The following is a 23,495-nucleotide window of genomic DNA, read 5'->3' as shown; positions in this document are numbered from 1 at the left end:
AGAGTGGACAGAATATCGACTCTACAAAATATAGATAGGTCAGAATATCGAAATTGGGGTACAAAATATCGATTACCAAAATATACACCTTAAAAATATCGAATACCATAATATCGAATTTTAAAATATAGATTACCATAATATCGATTTTTTTTTGTGTTATGTATGGTAGTATATGTGTTAAAATGATGTATTATTGTTGTAATGTATGTTTAATTTATTTAAACAAATGAATGTCATGTAATTTAATTATTGCGTAATTTAATTCCGTAGCGGGTTGTGGGTTTATAGGGGAATAGGGTGAGAAGTAATTTAATTATGGTTAATTAAATGTTAATTATATTTATATGTTTTGATAATTAATTAATTGATAATTAATTATTAATTGGTAATTTATTTTTATTAATTGGTAATTAATTTATATTAATTGATTAATTGATAATTATGTTAATTGTATTTGTTATTAATAGGAGCGGGTTGTGGGTTTGTAGTGGAATTGGGTGGGAAGTAAATTAATTGTAATAAAGTAAATAATTAATTTTTTATTTATGTGTATTGATAATTAATTGATAATTAATTAATAATTGGTAATACATTTGTATTAATGGGTAAATAATTTGATGAATTGCTAAATAATTTTTATTATTTGCAAAAATATTTTTATTAATTGATTAATTGATAATGTGATTTGTATTTTTTATAAATGGGAGTGGGCTGTGGGTTTGTAGGGGAATTGGGTGGGAAGTAATAAAGTAAATATTAATTTTTTTATTTATGTGTATTGATAATTGATAATTAATTTGTAATTGGTAATTAATTATTATTAATTGGTAATACATTTTTATCAATTGATAATTAATATTTTTAAATGGTAATTAATTGTTATTCATTGGTAATTATTTTTAATTAACTTTTTATCAGTATTGATAATTAATGTCATCTTATATTTAATTTAAATCATTACTTTCCCTACTTTTGCACTCTCTGGAGTGGGAATAGTAATTTTTACCTCTACACTATCCAACGCTTTTCCTACTGTTGCACTGTTTGGAGTTGGAATAGTAATTTTTACCCCTACGCTATCCAATGTTTTCCCTACTGTTGCACTCACTGGAGTGGGAATAGTAATTTTTACTCCTACGCTATCCAACGCTTTCCCTACTGTTGCACTCTCTGGAGTGGGAATAGTAATTTTTACCCCTACGCTATCCAACCCTGTCCCTGCTGTTGCACTCTCTGCAGTGGGAATAGTAATTGTTACCCTCCACCTATCCAACACTTTCCCTACTGTTGCACTCACTGGAGTGGGAATAGTAATTTTTACCCCTGCGCTATCCAACGCTTTCCCTAGTGTTGCACTCTCTGGAGTGGGAATAGTAATTGTTACCCTCCCGCTATCCAACGCTTTCCCTACTGTTGCACTCTCTGGAGTGGAAATAGTAATTTTTACCTCTACGCTATCCAACGCTTTCCCTATTGTTACACTCTCTGGAGTTGGAATAGTACTTACCTGTTTGTAGATAGGGAGTCGATATTCTGTCCCTCGATATTTTTGTATAGTCGATATTTTGTCCCTCGATATTTAGTCACTGAACTCTTTAGCACTGCTGTCCAATGCAAAGTGCATGTGCTCTCTTTGGTAAACGTGGTAAGATTGGTCTACACCTGTTTGGCGTATTTAATTTACCTATCAGTCCTTTGTAAAGTGGTATCTCAGATACCCAAGGCCAATAAATTAAATGCTACTGGTGGGTTTGCAGCGCTGCTTGCGCCACCCACCAAGGTAGCTTTTCAAACCTGTCTCCGGCCTCTGCCATTGAAGGATCTGTGCGCACAGTTTACTACCACTGTGACGTAGCACATAAAGTGAGTGCCATGTCTGTGACTCCCCTTTTACTACATATCAGTCACCCCTAATGTAGGCCCTAGCTAGCCCTAGAGACTAGGTGCATTGTAGGCAAAAGGTAGGACATGTGCTTTAATTGTGTGACATGTCCTATTAGTGACAGACAGCCATTTTGGTTTCTCACTACAGTGAGTCTGCCTTCTCTTTTAGAAGTGGGCATTTTTGTGCGCTATGTGTCTTTCTGCCTACCTGATGTGTATTGCATGTCTGGCTCTGGAGTGACAGGGGCTGGTGAGGTGCAGTGGCTCCAGAGGGGCTGGGTGAGTCAGCGCTAGGCGGAATAGGCAGATCTGCATTTGGAGTAGTGGGAGGAGTATCCCCTGACCCTGAAAAGGTCTGTGCCTGCCTTGTACAATGCTGGCTCCACCCCCCTGTGGTGAGTCTGGGGCCAAAGCCTACATTGACAAAGGAGGGTGTTTGCGCACTGAAAGGATGTTCCTAAGTGCCCCACAGAACTGGTTTTGATTGGGTCGAGACTTGGGCCAGGGATAGAGAACATAGACATGGCAGGTATAAGTACTGGGGCTGTGACCCCATGTAGGTGTGCTTAATTGAACTGGGAGGAACCGCTGTGGGACCCAATTGCTGCCCTCTGCTGGGAGGCCCTGTGTGCTGGCCTCCTGTTAGGAGTCTCCGGGACCTGAAAGACTCCAGTAGAGGATTTGGACTGTTCCTTACTGTGTCTCCTTGCTACAAGGGTTAAAGTCTGCTGGAGGTCTGGGCATCATCCAGCTGGGCGCTTGGCTACGTCAGCGTGTGGTGAGTGCTAGGTTCTTGACCCTATGCGAGGGTCCCGGCAGCAGCATGTGGGGAGTGTTGCTGCTCCTTGCTGACTCTGTTGGGAGCTGTGCCGCAGAGCGTGCTCTGGGAGCGCTGTGACGCCAAGTGCCCAGGAGGAGGCTTGCTCTATGTGTCCCGAGAAAGAACCCAGCGGCAGGGAATCCCGGTCGGGGATCACCCGAGCGACGGCGAGGGCAGAAGTCAGGCAAGTTTGTTCCTGGCCGTGGGCGGGACTCCCATGAGGAGAGGGGAGCCCCGCTCATTGCCTGGAAGCCGGCATAGAGAGGAAGTCAGGCGACGAACGCCTGATTGTGGGTGGGGCTGACGGAGGCTTTGTCCCGTGCCCGACTCCCTGTGATTTCATTACCGGGCAGCTGCCCCGCATGGTTGCGGGAGACCCAAGAAGAAGAAACCAGGGTGAAACCTCAACAGAGGCCCCTGGGGGAAGTTCCTCCACATTTCTGGCTTGATCGCCGCTGCGCCGCACGATCGCGGGCAGCGGCATTCGCTTGCAGCAACCTGAGAAGTCCCAATGAGTGGGGCTGGAGGAGGAGCACTGTTGGTACCGGCGGGTGCTTGGGACGATTTTTCCCCAAAGAGGAGCCCCGGGAAGGAGGGGCTCCCAAGGCACTGTTGGTGCCTAGTATTGTGCACACAGCTGTATTGCCAGATCGCGGCAGCTGCAACGTTGGGGGAATTTTTCTGTCTCAGGAGAGACATGGGTAAGTTACACCCTCACACCCCTATTTCTGGTACCAGCCTGCTGGGCCAGTACCCTGCTGCAGTGGCAGCCTGGTGGTAAAGGAAGTGCTGCATTGGATGGCCACGAGCCCTGACTTTGTGGACAAAGGGCATTACAGGGGAGCCCAAGAGGGGTCCCCTGAGGAAGGCCAGTTGGCCTGGGAGCCCCTTGTGTTCTGGTGGGGGGCAAGGCCCTAAGAGAATGAATGCACCTTGTTAACGTTACTGTGGTGCCTTGCTAATATGATAAATGCATAATGTGGTTATGCCTAATGTGGTTTAGGCCTAAGTGCTAATACCAGTAGTTGCTGGTTGTTTTATTTTCACTTCTTGCATTCTAATGGGTATGACAGTGGCCCTGTCCTGTATATAATCCACCGTAAAGTATAACCTTGTTCCAAGTGGCACAGTGTACATTTGTGATTATGCTCTAATGTGTTTTATGAGTAATTCAAACTTTATTTTTATATAACCTTGTGCAGAGTTTCTTTTGTGGTGTGCCTAGTGTGTGCTGCTGTGTGAGTGTGTTGCGCAAACGCTTTACACATTGCCTCTGGGATAAGCCGGACTGCTCGAGCCAAGCAACCAAGGGGGTGCACAATTGTGAATACAAAGATGGAAGCAGGGGTTATCTTCAGCGTGTAACTCCCTTGCCCTGACTAGAGTGGTGGTTTCAACCTGGCTTAGGCGCAAGCCCTAGCTAACCAGAAATCCCATTTTTAAAAAGGACTATTTGAGGCATTAGCAATTTTACCCACAAAGTAATAAGCTTGAGTTACCTTAATTACGTGATATTTCCTGAGAACATCTTTGTAACTGGCCTTGTCAATTGCAACTAATGTCTCCTCCAAACTCTTTCGAGTTTCTTACAAATCTTTTTCTCTACAGCTAGTGAGATGGAGAACCAAGGTGCTGCCAGTCTGGGTTTATATTGAGCGCCCATCCTCAAGGGGGCCAATTTGTCAGAAGCTGACTGAAACCAATTGTTTGCTGTCTCTCAATATCACCAGAGAGCTCTGACTCTGAATGGGTAGCACCCCCTCCAGCTGTGGAGGCATGATTTTGCTTTGGTCCCGAAAAGTGGGCTAATTAGAGGAGGATTCTCTGTTGACACTGCATAGGGTACACCAAGAAAAATGAATAACAAATGATCAGACTATGCAACCATAATTGGCTCCTCTATTGACAATGTCTTGTTAGAGCTAAATTGTGAAATTGCATTAACGTGCATGGAGGGTCCTTTACTCGTTTGCTTATTCCCAACATGACAATATTAACAAATAAAAAACACAGATTTTATAGATTAATTGTCATTAAGACTATTCTGATCTACTGTAGGGATCAGAGACAATGCCATCAAAGCTCACTATTCTGCAACATGGATGTTTCTTTACTAATATTGGATGAACACATGCACAGCTGGGTAAAAGAGCCGTGGCAGGTGACTTGCACATTGTTTGAACAATAAATACTATATAGCTCATTCACTGCTGTGCATTTGAGTGTGCAGAATTGTGAATACAAAGATGGAAGCAGCAAAAAGTGGTTCAGAGTTTCACCATAAAATGGACTGCCTATTGTGAAGCTGTGGGTGTCAAAAGTCGGAGGTGACCCTAGCCTCTCTTTAATGGTCCTTGACAGAGTTGCAGGTTTGAGTTAAGATGAGTTTTTTTTTACTTTACACTACTTGGGGGCATATTATCAAGAAACAGCATTAAAATTATCACCGCTTTAGCGGCAGAAAACTGATGTTCTGGTGTCAACATGGGCTTCTATTGGAATTCTCACGGGCATATTATCAAGCCTATCATCGCCGCTTTAGTGGCAGTTTTCTGCCACTAAAGCGGCGATAATTTTAACACCGTGCTTGATAATATGCCCCATAGCTTCTTTGAAGGCTCATAGGCTAGAATGACAACAGTGTTCCTTGGCGAGCACAGGACTCGGTGAGACTCAAACAAATTCTAAATTGTACTTGTCTCCTTTACTATATTGTGCAGTGTCTCACACATCAGTTCTTGTAATTTTGCAACAGGCTGCAGCACGTTAGAAACAAATTTTGTTGTTGAAATGGGTAATCAGTAATTGATTTGTTAAAAGGAAACCAGGGACTACATTACATGGCCAATGGCGCCATATGAACTCCTGTAACTCCCAAAAGAAGTAACCACTGTTTGATGTATATTTTACTGCTGTAAAGATAACTGATGCATAATTGACCGCATTGACAGCAAGTGTGAAACCTAAGGCTTTGGGTTTACACTGATGTAGTTTGATTCCATATAGTGGTAAAAGGACTGATGGAACTCTTGCCGGGTGAGTAGGATATTTTGTAACTTTAGCATCACATGTTTGAGTTCTGGCAGTATTACATTCTGCCTTTTAATCTTCTAAGTGAATTATCTGTGAGGTGTTATCCCAATGCTCACAGTGCTTAGAAGACCACTTTTGTTTATTTTTATGTAACTTATATGGTATTCTCTGCGGAATGCACCTCAAATGCACATCTAACATGATAGACAAATCATAACGTTGTGGTATTCTGGACAGGTGTTAGAGAAGAGGTCTTCAATGACCAATTTAGCCACAAGAGGACTTCTAATAGAAGCCTCCGTTGCCGTTTCTTGTGGGACCTGGCTTGCTATTAAATGTTAAATGTAGATACTCCAAGATTTCTGGAAGAATTTGGTGTTGGAAGGCACACTCACACTGCAACATATTGCAGAAATAGAGTGTGGGAAATCTTTAGGAATTGGTTAGGACTTGGGGGTGGGCAATAAACTCTGCTCTTCCGGTGGAGTTTGGGAAGTTTGCCCACTCTGTGCTACACGAGTAATGTGGAGCATCTTTGTGTGTGGATGTTTTGCTCATGTGCAGCTTGCCAACACTAAGTTGGTGATCAAGAATTTGGGTCCCCTACCAGGATTTTCCAGCGCATAGAATACTACCCGGAGAGATATCTCAACTCGGGCTATCGCAACAGGTCGCGACTGTTTGCACTGAGAAAGCTGCTACTTGAGTAGAAAATCTTTTTGAGTGCCAGAACGAAGCAGCGCCCTGTGGCAGTTTGCACAGATTTTACAACGCAGAACAAGCTCCCAGCACTAAAATTCAGCGCGAGCAGCATGACATGCCAAATTTCACCCACTTACAGAGTTTTTATATAACTCATTGGAATTCCCTAGAGTTACATACACCCCACTAACTCAAATGCTATTTTCTATTTTAAAAATACATGCTTAGCTCAGGGCACTTCAGAAGCAGCATGTAGCTAGAAAAATAAATGCTAATTGTCTACCACAAGAAAGCCTTCACTTCTTTTCAGAGATGGAGTGGAAAAACGATGCTTTTCTTTGATGTATATGTATGCATCCTGAAACTGACTTCAGAACTGGAAAAGCCATGTTTGAACCTGGTCAACAGGGGTCAACAGGGGTGCTAAGAGGTGTGTCTACTGAAAAGTGCATCAGATGGGAAGACTTGTTTTGGTAGGTATTTGGGCCATGTATATGAGCAGGTCAAGGAACCAGAGGAAGCTGCTGAACAAAGATTACCAGCCCTAAGAAGAGTAGTTTTCATCAAATCAGCCCTGATAAACTACCTCTAAATTGAGCTTTGCATAAAACCTCTTTTGAATCTGTTGACCTCATCTTCCATCCAACATTTATTTGTTTGTAACTCCAGCTTTTAAATCGTAAACAGCTTTGCATGATTCGAACTCAGCAGTAACTGGTTCCCCATTACTTTGAGGTATCTGATTTCAAACTTAACATCAACAGCTATCACCTTTCTGTATGATTCAGTAGACTTTCAGCTAATATGACTCCTTCCTGCAGAACAGTTTGATTCCATTGAGCAGGAATTTGGACACTGTAAAATGTATACTACCATTCACTTCTTCATAGCAGTGCTTGGGGTTTATAAAGATATACATATATAAAACATATTTAATTTTCAGAAAAACACACATTCACTGGACGATTTCATCAGTGATGTCATTTGAGATGTCATCAGTGATGTCATCAGTGATGTCACTGACCATGTCATGAGTGATGTAATATGTGACATCATCAGCAGTGCATTGCGGGCGCGTGAGTTATAGTTAGCTGAACTAACTATAACAGGGGAATTTCTAAGGTTTTGTACGAGTGAAATGTCCAAATAACTATAACGCCCCTGAAACCTATGTTTTTTTCAGTGAATTTCTAAGGTTTTTTAAATGCTATTTTCTAACAATAACGTGCCTGAAACCTATGTTTTTTTCAGTGAATATATATATATTTATTATACTATGTATACATGTGAAAATGTCTCGGTCTGCCTGTTTGCCTCGGTGGAACTGACATCAGCACTCCGACGAGGCTCTGATGATGTCATACGGTGTCGCGAGTGAAGCTGTTCTATTATGACGTCCTCGTCGACGTGGGAGAGCTAAGAAAGAATTTTTGTGGAATGCTGGTGCAGGGGATATTCCTCTAAGTGTGTAGGCTTGTCCTTTGGGAGCAACTGTTTATGTTGCCACTCCAGAAACCGAAACCAGTGATCCGAGGGCAGAGGCCCTGCAGACGGCACACGAGGTGGGGTGCCCAGTCGTGTGCACCGGCGGGGCAGCGAAGTGACAAGCACCACAACCCACAAAAAAGGTAACAAGGGCACTGAATAACACAGGATCTTCTCTTTGTATCTGGCAGGAACAACAAAGTTAAAATGCCCTAGTACCAAAATGTAGAATTAGTGCTACAACGGTCTTCAAGAGGACCTGTGATGCCGCTTCTGCCTCCCGTACCCTGGAAGCAGCACATGGGTCACGCAGTACGGTCATACTGCGGTGGGACGCACACTCGTTGACCTCTTATGACACTGCTCCACACTTCAGGGAGGACGCTTTCCATTAGCTATGTTTTCTGATGACATGTCATGCTGGCCCCGTCAAACAACAGAACTCTTTTAGATCCAAACAGACTCTTCCACTTTCTCACCGGAAGTGAAACCAGGCCACACGGACACTTTCACAATACAACAGCTGGGAATGCACTTTTCGGTAAAAAAACACATTCCTTCCTCCTAATTAATCAAATAAACGTCTCACTGAAGAACAAGGGCCAGCTTCGATCGGTAAACAGCCATTAGAACGCCTTTTTTACTTCGCGATATCATTACAACTCATGCATTACCACGCATGCGTTGTACATCGCGAAGTCATTACTACACATTTTTTTAGAATGCATGGTCATTTACCATGCATGCCTTTACAACAAATTTTGTTGTAAAGGTATGTATAGTAAATGACCATGCGTACTAAAAATCATGTAGATGATCCACGTTGTTGTAAGGAAACAGAGGCTGTTCTGTTTCCTCACAACGATGTGCACTGCCCCTCAGAGACGACATGAAGCAGGAACCACGAGGAGAGAGGAACCACGAAGAGTGAGAGGTAAGGGGGATTGGGCATGGGGTGTTTTTTTCCCCCTAGGGTTTAGGGTAGTGCAGTGGTGTTTGGGTAGTGTAGGGGGTCGTGCTGAGGTAGTGTTTTAGGGTTTAGGGTAGTGCAGTAGTGTAGGGGGTCATGCTGGGGTAGTGTTTTAGGGTTTAGGGTAGTACAGTGGTGTTTGGGTAGTGTAGGGAGTCGTGCTGAGGTAGTGTTTTAGGGTTTAGGGTAGTGCAGTAGTGTAGGGGGTCATGCTGGGGGTAGTGTTTTAGGGTTTAGGGTAGTGCAGTGGTGTTTTGGTAGTGTAGGGGGTCATGCTGGGGGAAGTGTTTTAGGGTTTTGGGTAGTGCAGTGTAGTTTATGTATTGTAGGGGGTCATGCTCGGGGTAGTGTTTTAGGGTTTAGGGTAGTGCAGTGGTGTTTGGGTAGTGTAGGGGGTCGTGTTGGGGGTATTGTTTTAGGGTTTAGGGTAGTGCAGTGGTGTTTGGGTAGTGTAGGGGTCGTGCTAGGGGTAGTGTTTTAGGGTTTAGGGTAGTGCAGTGGTGTTTGGGTAGTGTAGGGGGTCGTGCTGGGGGTAGTGTTTTAGGGTTTAGGGTAGTGCAGTGTGTTTGTGTAGTGTAGGGGGTCGATCTGGTGGTAGTGTTTTAGGGTAGTGCAGTGGTGTTTGTGTAGTGTAGGGGGTCGTGTTTTAGGGTAGTGCAGTGGTGTTTGGGTAGTGTAGAGGGTCATGCTGGATATAGTGTTTTAGGGTTTAGGGCGGTGCAGTGGTGTTTGGGTAATGTAGGGGTTGGTGCTGGGGGTAGTGTTTTAGGGTTTAGGGTAGTGCAGTGGTGTTTGTGTAGTGTATGGGGTCATGCTGGGGTTAGTGTTTTAGGGTTTAGGGTAGTACAGTGGTGTTTGGGTAGTGTAGGGGGTTGTGCTGGGATAGTGTTTAGGATAGTGCAGTGGTGTTTGGGTAGATCAACAACAATAGATATCACCAAGCGTGCAGTGCATGCGCTGCATTGCTAGGTGAGACCTAAAAAGCATCGCACCAAGATGGCTGCCAACACTTCCTGGATTGAAGTGTTGGCAGCCAATTAGAGCCAAGCTCGTGCTTGTGTAGTTCGGCCCAGATATATAAAGACTTTTTTCCTTTAATATCTTAAAAACGACTGAACGGATTTACACCATTTAAGAAAAAGTCTCTTCTGTGAATCAAGGGCTACCTTTTTGCCAAATTTGGTGTAATTCCGTTCAGTAGTTCGGGCTGTAGCCGTGTCTAAATTTTCCTATGGAAAATAACATGGGGAAAACACATTTTGGGACCCCATTTTTTCTCAGCCCCCGCTTGTTGAATCACCCCGAAACTTTCAAGACAGAAGCTGACCAGAGCGCCCCACTAGTTTTGAAAATTTCGTGAAGATTCGTCAACCGGCGCCAAAGTTATTGGGAAAACAAAAAACCCTTTTCCTATGGAAACTAGGTCCTAACTATAACTACCTACTGACGACCGCCAGTAGGTACTATGTAGATATATATAAACATATATACATATACATATATATATATCTATACATCTATATATTCACTGAAAAAACCATAGGTTTCACACATGTTATAGTTAGCTGTACATTTTACTGATAAAAAAAACCAATGAAATTCCCCCGTTATAGTTACTGTAGGCAACTATAACTCACGCGACCGTAATCCTCTGCTGATGCTAATACTGTATTTAGACACTTATTTGCCCATGTCTTCTTCCATTAAATTTTAGCTATACATATATTACAAATATTTTTTTTTCATAAAGACACATATGTCATCAGCAGAGCATTACGGTCGCGTGAGTTATAGTTGCCTACAGTAACTATAACGGGGGAATTTCATTGGTTTTTTATCAGTAAAATGTACAGCTAACTATAACATGTGTGAAACCTATGGTTTTTTCAGTGAATTTGCAAGGTTTTTTAAATGCTAATTCCTAACTATAACGTGTGTGAAACCTATGGTTTTTTCAGTGAATTTGTACGGTTTTTTAAATGCTAACTTACTTTACGCCATTCGTGGCGTGCGCGCCCAGTTAACGCAGTTCGTTCCGTTCCGCACCGTGCGCGCACAGTGAGCACGCGGTGCGCTTCGCGCACCGCGAGCCCACTTTACGCAGTTAGTGCCATGCACGCACGTGCCCACATTATGCGGGATGGGCCATGTACGCACGATGCGCTTCGCGCACCGTGCGCACATGGGGGACATATTATGCGCATCGTTGTGAAATGTTTTGTTTATTATTTTCGTTTAGTTGTTAAGCCATGCACAAATGGTGCCATTCGGGCACCATTTGAACATGGGGTGGGGAGAGTGTGGATAATTTTTTTTTTTAAACAAATTTTTACCGTACGCGTACGGTAAGCGTAATCGGCGATTTTTCCCCCAAAAAAATCTTTTTTTTTTTTGGCCTTGGGGGTTGTTTGGGGGCCCGTATATCACTGCTGGGTGATTATTATCTCAATATACTGCCCCTTTACACATTTTTGGGCTTCATTTATGCTGCCCCACTCAGAGTGCGAGAGAGAAAATGGCGGCCGCCGCTTCCTGGTTTCGGCCGATTCGAATGTTTACTAAGATCTAAGAGCCAATCAGAATCGCGCTCGCGCACGTCACCGTACGCGTACGGTAAGCGCACCGTAAGCTCACCGTAAGCTGGCTCAGATATATATATTGATTTAAAGGCTATTTTCTCAGAATCTACTGAACAGATTTACACCAAACCTACAAAAGGCACTTCCTTGACCTGAGGACTACCTCTCTGCCAAATTTCAAGTAATTCTGTTCAGCCGTTCGGGCTGTAGCTGTGTCTAAAGGTCCTATGGAAAAATGCATGGGAAAAACGCGTTTTGGGACCCCCCTTTTATCTCAGCCCCCGCTTGACGAATCCCCCTGAGACTTTCAGGGTAGGAGCGGAGCGTAGCGCCCCACCTATTTTGAAAAATTCGCGAGGATTCGTCGACCGGCGCAAAAGTTATTCAAAATAGAATGTTGCGGATTTCCTATGGAAACGTGGTCCTAACTATAACTACCTACTGGCGACCGCCAGTAGGTAATATAGATATATATACATATATATATATATATATATATTAGCTACTGATGCTCGCAAGTAGGTAGTTATAGTTAGGACCTAGTTTCCATTGGAAGATAATTTTTTTCTAATAACTTTGCGATGTTTTACAAATCCTTGAGAAATTTTAATAACTTAAATGCAATAAATTGCCCCGATGGTAGTATTGTTAATATTACCATGAATAGTGCACATTTGGGTAAATGAATGGGGTTTGGACTTAAAAGTACCATCCATCATCCAAACTTCAGTATTCTCTAGGGTTACCAAGTTATGCATTGTAGAGAAGATTAGTGTACTTTTCAGGGGGTTTTCATTATCATGCAGGAAAAAGAGTTTGTTACCGAAAGTGACAGTCAGTTCAGGGGATGTTAATATTGGAGTATATTTGCAGAGCTATTGTATGTGGATTAATCACCTGTAGCGTTCTCTGAATCATTCATCTTCAATAAGATATTCTGGGCTTATTACTTGCAACATGCATGGGGATGTTTTGTGCAACCTCCTATACAAATGAGATACAGGGTTCATTGAAGGTGGTTGCTAAATATTTTATATGTTGTAGATTTTTTTCTAACTGCTATCTCCATTGCAGAGGCAGAGTGGTTAGGTCTGTGGACCTCTCCACTATGTTACCCAGAGTAGCCGCTTTGCCTTTGCAATGGGATGAGAAATAGTCTACATACCTCCAATGTCTCCCGGGCTCAGTTAGCCTTTCATTACAGTAAATGTAGCCACCATATTTAAGTAATCTACTACTCGTAATATAAGTTTTGAGATCTAATGGACATTTTGATTTGATAAATCTGACACTTGGAAGACACAAGAAAACGTTTAACCACACTTTTAAAATGTGTATGATTATTATTTTTAGTTTGTTTTAATTTTCTGGAAAAGATAATTATTTGAAGGAAATACATGGTGTTTTCCTTTACCTGAAGATTGCATGATAGTTTTTGGGAATTGAAGATCTGTCTGTTCAACCTTTTTCATTAGTAATGCTTGGCTTGTTACCCTGGTGATTTTTTGGATACTTGATCCAGAAGTTGTTTAGCCAGATATCTGGTGACAGAAGTAGAAAGAAATCTTTCAGAAATGCAAATTTAAATATGTTTTTTCCTGGTATTGGAAAGAAAAAATCATTTGTGTTTACTGAGACTCTGTGGAGGTACCTCTTTGGAGGTAAGAAAAAGTTTAGATGCTCCGTTACAAAGAATAGTTTTATTGTTCATTAGCTTTTTGACCTGCAGAAGGAAATATAACTATCTGTGGTAAAGCAAATAGTAGTTCCATTTCTACCTGGAAATTGGTTGGTTGAATTTCTTGGATTTCACAAGCTGTTTCTAGGATATCTTCCATTTAGCTTCTTTGTTCAAAAGTTGAAATTGTCTATTTAGCGAGATACCTTGCAAGAAGTAGAAAGAAAAGTTAAAAGGATGGTTTTGGGACATGCTTTTCTAGTACTATGTATATTTGTGAGTTACAGTAGTAATGTTGTCACCCGTCAATGTCCAGTACCTTCTCTGAGGTAAGTAGTGAACAGTGTAACATTACTAAGTACTCAGCGGAGTTAGAATGTAAAATCTGCCCCTCAGTCACTATCTATCACCTTTCATGAGATAAGTTCTCAACAGAGTTAGAATTGAAAAATTGCCCCCTCCAGACACTGTCCAGCACCTGTCCTGAGGTAAATACCAGACAGAGTTAGAATAGAAAATCTGCCCTCAAACACTGTCTAGCACCTACTCTGAGGTAATTAGTCAGCAGAGTTACACTAGTAAATCTGCCCCATAGTCACTGTCCATCACCTTTCCTGAGGTAAGTACTCAGTGGAATTAAATAGAAAATCTGCCCCTCAGAAACTGTACATCACCTACTCTGAGGTAAGTAGTCAGTGGAGTTTCAATAGTAAATCTGCCCTTTAGTCACTGTCCAGCAGCTTCCCTGAGGTAAATTCTCAGCAGAATTAGAATAGAAAATCTTCCCCCAGTCACTGTCCATCACCTTCCCTGAGGTAAGTACCCAGCAGAGTTAGAATTGAAAATCTGCCCACCATAAACTGTACATCACCTACCCTGCGGTAAGTAGTCAACAGAGTTAAAATAGTAATCTGCCCCACAGTCACTGTTTAGTACCTTCCCTGATGTAAGTACTCAGCAGAGTTAGAATAGTAAATCTGCCCCTCAGTCACTGTTCATCACCTTCCCTAATGTAAGTACCTGGCTGATTTAGAATAGAAAGTTTGCCCCAGAAATTGACTAGCATCTACCCTGAGGTAAGTTCCTAGCAAAGTTAGAATAGAAATCTGCCCCCCCCCCCCAGAAACTGTCCATCACGAACTTGAGGTAAGTATCTGGTGGAGTTAGAATAGAAAAACAGCACCCCAGACACTATCCAGAACTTACCCTGAGGTAAGTCATCAGACGAGTTAGAATAGTAAATGTGCCTCTCAGTCACTTTTTAGCACCAGCCGCAGCCCAAGCAGGTATGAGTGGTGGGGCCAGGTGGGTCAGCACCTTCCTGAGGTAAGTACCCAACTGAGTTAATTCACTAAATCTGCTCCCCCGGACACTGTTCAGCACCTACTCTGAGGTAGGTACTCAGCAGAGTTACAATAGTCAATCTGCCCTCAGTCACTGTCCATCCATTTGCCTGAGGAAAGTACCAGGCAGAGTTAGTTTACAAAATCTGCCCCCCAGACGCTGTTCAGCAACTACTCTGTGGCAAATATTTGGAGGAGATAGAATATTAATTTTGCTCCCAATAACACTGTCCAGCATCTTCCCTGAGGAAACTACCAGTCAGAGAAAAAAGAATTGCTCTCACAGACTCTGTGCAGCATTTTGTGTTTTCAACACTATCGTAAGTGGTAAGTTCTAACATAAATATGAACTTGCCACAATTCCTTTGCTGTTTTACATTTATAGTTGTTTAATTGAATTGATGGTCATTTAATTAAATGCTAGTTAATACTGCTTTACTTTTTTTTGCAAGAACTCTGTGAAATCGATTTCTTTAAAATGTGTCCACTTATGTTGGAAAAACCCTGTTAAATATAAAATATTTACATTAGCAAAAACAAGTTCAGAGGATGTCCTAAGGTTGCCAGAGCTCATTTGAAGTTATATTTGTACCTGTGTCATTAGGTGGCCGTGTTTTCCATTTTTGGGATTTCTTCTCCCCTGTCGCAGTGAAGTGTGTGGTCACCTCAAAACGCAGTGTACCACTGGTGACAAAATTGTGGATGGCTGCATATATATGTTCTTTGTGGGTGAATGATAATTTAGAACAAAATAGTCTTCAAACACTGCATTTTGTTCTGAATTTAATCATGACTGAATGTATATTTCTCTTTGTTTGTTAAAAAAGTGTGATTTGACCTTCTTCGCAGCATATGTCAGCCATCTTGGTTGGGGACAGCGTTTATAGGCATCAGTGAAACATACAAAAGACAATTGTTTCTCTACTCGGTCAGACATTTTATGATTTCGTCTTATTTACTGCCACACTGCTGGGTTTATTTTAATGTCAAAATCTAAATACATTTGTGCATTGTGTTTACCTATCTCTTAAAACAACATCAAACTGTCCATTGTTTTAAGTACAATAACATAGTACGGCATATACAAAAACATTTTTGTACATGTTTGCATTGTACAGCTATGCGTGGTAACCGTATGGATGTTAAAGGCATTTATAATGTACTCTTATAAATGTGCGCTGTAATGACATGCATGCTAATGATGTGCGTGGTACTGGATCATGCATTAAAAACATGCATGGTAAATCATGCGTTGTTCCATCATGAAGCCATTTTGTATTTTGTCATTGCAATATGCTTTCATTGTGAAGCGTGGATTCGTAATGAAGTTGGTGTTTTTGTGGTTTCATGCGGTGCAGATAATTGTGTGGGAATTTGTAGACATGAGATGGTAATGATATAGCGGGTGTTCTGTAGCTTTACCTTGGCCATGTTATACAGGTATTCTGGCACTAAAAGAAGGTACCTTCTCCCAATTACTGTAGCAGCCTAGGAAGCAATGGATAGAGGAAAATAATGTGATTGGGGTAGCCAATCCAACCTATACAGTAATGGCTCCATTTTCCCCGATTGCTTTCCAGATTACTGCAAAGGGTGTATTAGAAGACATCATGGTTTTCCCTCTGAGCCATCTAGGAGAGTTTAAAATAGCTTTTAGCCTCTACTCACTTAAGTAATTTGGGAGATTTATAAGAGATTGGATGATTATGTGGGGTGCGTGCCTACCCACTTCCAAGAATTATCACAACCTTTGACAAGGTGGACTCTAATAGTCACTAAATTAACCTGAGCTCAATCCCCTGGTAGTTTTATGGTACAGGGCAGACAGGTTTAACTTAGGGCAATTTGTAAAGTGTTTCCGCAGTACCAAAACACAAATAATATAAAAAACCAAGCAATAAAAATCCTAAACAAAATTAGAAAAATAGAGTAAAATTAAAAAAATATACTTACACCAAAATGACAAAACCCTAATAAAGGGAATCAGAGATAGGGATTTTTAAAGATTTAAGGGAAAATAGCACCAAAAAGAAGAAAAGTGTCAGTAGTAGTCAGTAATCAATGTAGACTGAGCCCTTGGCATGATTTCAGGCCAACTGTGTTGGAGGGCGGGTTGGATACACCAACCAGGTGTGACTCAGTCATAGGTTTTACCTTGGGAATGAGGGCCTTATTACGAGTTTGGTGGTACTCCTGTAGGCCCGCCACTGCCGCGCCGACAGGAGTACAACCAAACCCATCATGTACCCACCGTGGATATTATGATTGTAAGCCAGGGTGGGTAGGAGATGCTGAGATGGTCTCACAAAAGCAGCTGCATAAGGCTCATAGGAGAGCCTTAACAGCAGACCACTGCTGTGACAGCAGCAGCACGTTCCTGCAAGGTGTTGCATGCATGCCATACCATGCAGGGACAGGGTTGCATTTCCAGGAGGGAACAATATGTGCCCCCTCTGCATGCACCCCCAGGCCCAGATCCGGTTGGGGGCCCTGTTATGGCCCTCTTTTGTGCATGCCCGCCACCCGTTTCAGGGCAGGCTCATCAACGCCGCCAGCATATTGAGTATGGTTGCAGACGGCTGGCGCAGTGGTATCCTTGATCACGGCAAAGCCGGTGATCTCGTGTCAGGCCCGCAGTGGTGGCGGTGGCCAGAAGGCGGCTGACAGGTCCAGGAGGATGAGGGCCGTGGTTTCTCCATTGTCAAGCAGGGTCCTGATGTCGTCGGTGGCAGCGATGAGGGCAGTTTTGTTGCTGTGGTTGCTGCGGAACCCGGACTGGGACGGGTCCAGGATGTTGTTTTCCTCGAGGAAGCTGGTCAGTTGTTTGTTGACGGCCTTTTCGATGACCTTCGCCGGGAACGGGAGCAGGGAGATGGGTCGGAAGTTCTTGAGGTTCTTGGGGTCCGCCTTGGGTTTCTTGAGTAAGGCATTGATCTCTGCGTGCTTCCAGCTCTCCGGGAAAGTAGCTGTCTCGAAGGAGATGTTGATGGTTTTCCGGAGGTGGGGTGCGATGGTGCTGCTGGCTTTGTTGAAGATGTGGTGTGGGCAGGGGACTTCCGGGGATCCGGAGTGGACAGTGTTCATGATCTTGATGGTGTCGTCGTCGTTGATGTTGGTCCAGGCCAACAGGTGGTTGGTGCGGGTGGTGGTCGTGGGAGCGGGCGTCTCAGCGGTTGCTGGGGTGGTGACGGCGTTGAAGCTGTCATGGATGTCTCCGATCTTGCAATGGAAGAAGGTGGCCAGCGAGTTGCACAGGTCTTGAGACGGTGGGATATCGTTGGTGTTGGAGAGCTCCTTCACGATGTTGAAAAGCACTTTGCTGTTGTGTGCGTTGTTGTCTAGGCGGTCTTTGAAGGAGGTCTTTTTGGCAGATCTGATGAGGTGGTGGTGTCTGCGGGTAGCGTTCTTGTGAGCTGTGTAGCTTTCCGGTGTTTGTTCACGGGTCCAGTTCTTTTTGAGTTTTCAGCAGCTTCGCTTGGAGGTCTGGAGGTCTTCGGTGAACCAGCTGGCTCTCTCTGATATGGTATTAGTATTTTTGTTCTGTACTCTGATTTCCTTTGAAAGATAGGTAGGCTTGCCACACTGAGAATAGCTTTTTGAACCTTGTCACTGTATCGATATGGTAATTTTAATTTTCTACATGTCCCACTTGTGAAAACCATCCTTGTTGCCTGCAAGGCCTACATAGGGGTGACTAACTAACATTTAAAAGGGATGTTGTTACATGTCAAAAGGGTGATGTGAACAGACTGTACTGCAGGTTTTCCACTACAGCAGTCAGTCTAGACAGGGGTAGTCCGAGGCTAGGTTTGCACTGCCTCTGTAGTGGATGGCAAGATAGGTGGTGCAGTCCATATGGCATCTAACTTCCTGGCCCTGGAACCACTATCTTTTAGGGCCTTGCAGGAAATTTAAATGTGCTAATCAGGAATAATCCAATTTAACCATGTTTAATGAGGGTGTACAGGCACTTTACTCCTGGTTAACAGGGGTAAAGTACAGAGAGTTCTAAACCCTGGAAATTTGGGACTAATGAAAGGAGACAAAACTGGGGTGACCAAGCAGAAATGGTGGATTTCCTACAAGCTCAATCTGTCAGTACTGATGTAACAAAGCTAGTGTAAACGCTTGTTGACTTACTACATAAAATGTAACTAAGGCACTCTGAATCATGACAACATTTTAAAATAAACATAACATTTTGAAATAGACTTCCCTACGGTTTAAGTATTTTTATAAAACGTTGACATAGATTCAATATTTTCAGCTGTGATATATGTAGCTGGACATGTATTTAAATACAATATTTTGTTTTTTTTCCATAGCTCTTGCAGTAAGATTTCTGACAAAGCGATTTATCTGGGAATATGACCCCACTTTAGGTAAGTGATACTCTACTGCTAACCTTTCACCCATGATGCCTTTATCCGAAAGTGTTCTTTTCTGCAAATGGCTGCTATGGAAGCTTGTGCTTTTCCAGTGATCCAAATGGTTACTGCAATTAAACTTGAAAAGAAATGTTTTAAAAATGCAAGTTTTGTTCGCAATTTCATTACTTGCTCTTTAAATAACATATTGTAGGGTGTCTGTCACATATGAAGTAAAAGAACCACACTCATGTTTTAATGCAGAAAGTTACCATGGACACCAATCTTGTTTCTTACAGGCAAGTGTGGAGAAGTAGAAATAGATGTTTCATTGTTGGACCCACCGGCATGTACTTTGTTTAGGGGATTTAAAAGAGAAGGAATCCTAGACTAGGCTAGACCTTCAATAAATGCTGAACTCTTTAAGACATGATGTCCCCTTAGGTCTTGATATTTCCCTTTAGTGCTCATATTTGAACTTCCACTGTGGATCAACTGCAAAATGTAACGATCTATAGAGGGTGCCAATTACAATGTTTTCTTCTTATCCCTCCTAACTCAGTGAAGTTGCATGTTAATATACTTACAGCTCAGACATTGCTTTCTGTACCAAAATGGTGGCATGTTTTGCTGATGGTCAACACCACCTTAAAAATACCACCCTTGGTATGCAAATAGCCAACATTTTATGTCAATAATTTGAACACATCTGTTTTTGCATTCATCATGTTTAAATATGGAACTACTCCAGAATAACATAAATGTTTTTACATTAGGCATTTGCAAGTAACTTTTAATAGAATTTGATATCTCTATGCACTGTCCTCACCTGGAATTTTTCTAAACTATCACACTTTGGATATCCATTGAAGGAGCTCCAACAAACTGGAGAGCACTGACTATTTTTAGCCAATGTACAATATATATTCGTCTAGAATATCTTGGTACAGATCCAAACAAAGTCAGCTACAGTAGCATGGAAAGTGGCCCAGTGTTTACGCCTGACCCCATCCCTTTCTAAGGTATTTAGCAGTGTCAATGTCATGAAGTTTTTCCTTTTGTTTTAAAGATTTAAACATTTTTTTAAACATAGTGAAAATTGGAAAATATAATTTGTGAGAAAGATATTCATTAATTTTGAAGGAAAACATTTCTGCCAATTTCTACGTTTAGTGGGAAAATACTCTTGGAAATAAAACAGTTGCTCTGGATATTTCTTCTTCTGAAACTTTTTTTGCAAGAATTCCAGCATACAAAATACATTTTGCTAAGTTTACAAAACTTTTCAACTTTTTCTAAGTGCAATGTTTGTAAATACATTTTACCCATCACTTGTTCAAATCATTATTTACCACCTCTGTGATTACCGGTTGACATTCCAAAGCTAGAAGGAAGACACAAACATTTTATCATCTTGTTCTCCTCAGACAAATGAGTGTCTTGTACACAAGCCAGTGAGAAGAGTTCACCTGTGGGTAAATGGTACCTGGGATGGTTTCAATCCACCAAACACTGACCTGCTACTGTTGCCCTACATAAATTGGTAGCCACACACTACATGCAGAAAATGCTAGTAGCGAGCAATCCTAAGTCAATGCAACAATTCTTGATGCAGATATCTTATTTTTTTTCTTTTACATATGTTCATGGGCTGCATGCAATCTTGGCAGTTGAACCTTCATACTTTTACCTTGATACCTTCATGTTATCTAAAATTGCCCCTTGGATCTTTCCGTTCTTATATGGTCAACATTTATGACTTTTAGTAGAGATAATGTGGGCCTTACTGGCAAAAGATATTTTGAAGTACTTAAAATAGTGCTATTTTCAAACTTCAAAAGACAATTGATGAACCTCCCACTGTCCTATCTTTACTGTACGGAGGTCTCACCTGCTGATGTGAAGATCTCTGCACACAAAGGTATAGGTTTAAGTAGTATATATAGAAGGGATTGAGGGGAGGGGTGGGAGAATGTGGAATAATTTCTAATAAATGCATGAGATTTAGGGAAATTGAAGGCTACGATATAGAAATGGATATGGCTGTACATAAACACACCCACCAATGAGTATGAAACTTTCAATTCACAATATACACACCTACATCTAGTGCATTGGTACTGATGATAAAACAGTCTTAACAGTCAACTATCACACATAGGCAACTACGGGTACAGCAGCACCCACTTATAGAGATCAATGAAGGCAGGGAATAACACTAACATTAACAAAATATAAACAGAGATAGGAAATAAATTATGCTATCATGTATATTTACTTAAAAATGTTTCTAATAGTAACTTTTTTAAATTAAATAATTGTTTATTATAATACAGGATATTACATTTTTTAACCATTAAATTACATTTTAATTTCATTTAAATGATAACCTAAAATGAATTGAAAATATTAACATAAAACATAACTTGGATCCAAACTTGAAATGCATTCAATGCACCTAGTGCTGTAAGATGGGTGGATTGAATGAAAATATAAAACATTATTTAAATTTTAATTAAATAAAATGTAATGTTTTCAGTTACTGTGTTGTGTCTTGTTTGTGTGATTGTCCTAAATCAAGGGCAGAACATGGAGTGAGTACTTATATTTTATATTTAACTTAATAAATATTACTTAAAAGAAATTACTAGAATGTACTTACTCTCGATATGGAAATCTCTAACCAGGTGTTGCAGATCTTCACAAAGAGACAGAAAGTAACTAATAGTATCTTTACAGTTTTAACTTTTTACAGTTGTAACTTTGGTTGTAGGAATCTCCACCCCCTTATTTAAAGAGGTGAAAACAAAATAATCTAAATCTAGAAAGTGTAACATTCAAGTCTATGTTGGTAATCTTTGAGTCAGCTTTTTGTTCTTCTTCAATGACTGGTTAACAAGCATGAACCAGAAAGATTCCTCAGGCCCTACAGTAAAAACAGCACGTCAGTTTTTAAATTTCCTAGAGACCAGGCGGATGGCAGGTATTTTGTGCCTGACACACAAAAGGAGTTTGGAGTGCGTAATGCAGTGCTTCAGTAGTACTACCTCTGTATATATTTACCTAAAACCCATGAATATAATTAAGCATAACGTTTATTATTTTTTAATTTAATAATACACTTCATTTGAAATACTTTAAAAAAAGTCTAAATATAATTGATACACACCTTATAATCTGTTTTTTTACAAATTAAATACATTTTAAAATCTAAATGACAGAGGATGATGTTAACTTTAAGGCATTGTTATAAAAATATTTTAAATAATATGAATATATTTAAATTATTTTATAGGCTTATACAAAACAAAATTTAGGAGCTAGGATTTTGTTAATTTTTCTTTAAGTAGTCCTATGTTAGTATTATTTGTTTACAATTATTTTACATTTAATTTTTACCCCAAACTATTCTATTTATTTAAAAAAAACTATAGTAGTACTATATTAAAATTACCTACATGTTCCGATAGGGAGATTATCGCCCTATGAAAGAGATCACAAACAGGTGAAAAGTTACTAAAAATAAAAATACACGTGTGAATTCAGTCACCAGTGTCTCCAAACCCACATTTGAAGTGGTGGTGACTCTTAAGTCTCTACTTAGGTGTACATCACCACTGGGAAATGGTGAATAGCAAATGAATGAGAGTTACACCTAGGTGTAGGTGAAGATCTACAAGTGAGTAGATCTACACACTCAAAATCACCTTTGTCAATCAGGCCCTGTCTTCATTAAAAATGCTACAGAGGATTACAAATGTGAATGGGGAACACCAACCAGGAATTAGGAAGTTAGTATAGCATTGTGTACAAAATGATACTGGTCTTTGAAAAAGTCATTTTTAAATCCACATATCAAGAATAACTTTCAATGCTTGTGAAACAAACAGTTATGTTCCTGATGGTAAAACCAAATTATCCTGCCACTAGGCATTGTCTGGAAGGGTGGGACTACACTGTCTCTACTTGCAGCAGAAGACATCAATGTGCAATACATGTGGAATGTTGGGTATTATGGGATTAAATCGAAGTTCACAAAGGGAAGCAAAAATCCGAACGGCCCTGGAAAAGACCCTATTTAATACATCTCCATTCTTTCTGTAGCAACAGGTGTAGGATATTTTCTACTGGGTATGGCACTTTGAATACATTTATGTCTTACCAAATCACAATATTGAGGTTGCTTTCGATACAGTTGTACTTCAATGAATTGCATGTGCTTACATATTTCAAAGTTGTGTAAAATTTAGATAAATGTCATTTCTGAATTTGGGAGGAATCTCTTTGAAGTTGAAATTATCCAGGATCATAACTATAAGGTTTTTGACCACAGGTTCTTTAGGGAAATACATTGACATCTTTAAAGAGAAATAGGGGACAGGTGCATGCATGGGAACGTAATTCATGTATCGAACCACAATGAAAATGCAGTGCTTGCATATACATTTTTGATCACTATACTAGATCCAAATTCACCCAGTGAAGTACGGTACAATAAACTCACAATAGTATAAAAGTTAAGCTTATCTTACAAAACCGCAGTCCCAATGCAGAGCTCATTTAAAAATGATAATCAATAATAAACAATCTTCAATTAAAAGAGACAAGCAGGAAAAGGGGCCCTGAATCAC

The 23,495-nt window shown here is 40.9% G+C and overlaps 1 protein-coding gene across 2 annotated transcripts in view; it reads left to right on the top strand.

Moving 5' to 3' along the window:
- Positions 1 to 23,495, top strand: part of RERG (RAS like estrogen regulated growth inhibitor) — a 644,587-nt gene that overhangs the window by 439,491 nt on the left and 181,601 nt on the right. For both annotated transcript variants that reach the window (XM_085650567.1, XM_085650566.1), the window contains one exon: positions 18,823 to 18,879. In XM_085650567.1, coding sequence (XP_085506693.1) covers positions 18,823 to 18,879 — 57 coding nt within the window. The remainder of the gene's footprint in view (positions 1 to 18,822; positions 18,880 to 23,495) is intronic.

The sequence above is a fragment of the Triturus cristatus genome, chromosome 4_1 (genome assembly GCF_964204655.1).
Source record: "Triturus cristatus chromosome 4_1, aTriCri1.1, whole genome shotgun sequence".
NCBI classification, from domain to species: Eukaryota; Metazoa; Chordata; class Amphibia; order Caudata; family Salamandridae; genus Triturus; species Triturus cristatus.
The sequence above is the reverse complement of the archived record's forward strand: the minus strand, read 5'-3'. Positions and strand labels throughout refer to the sequence as shown.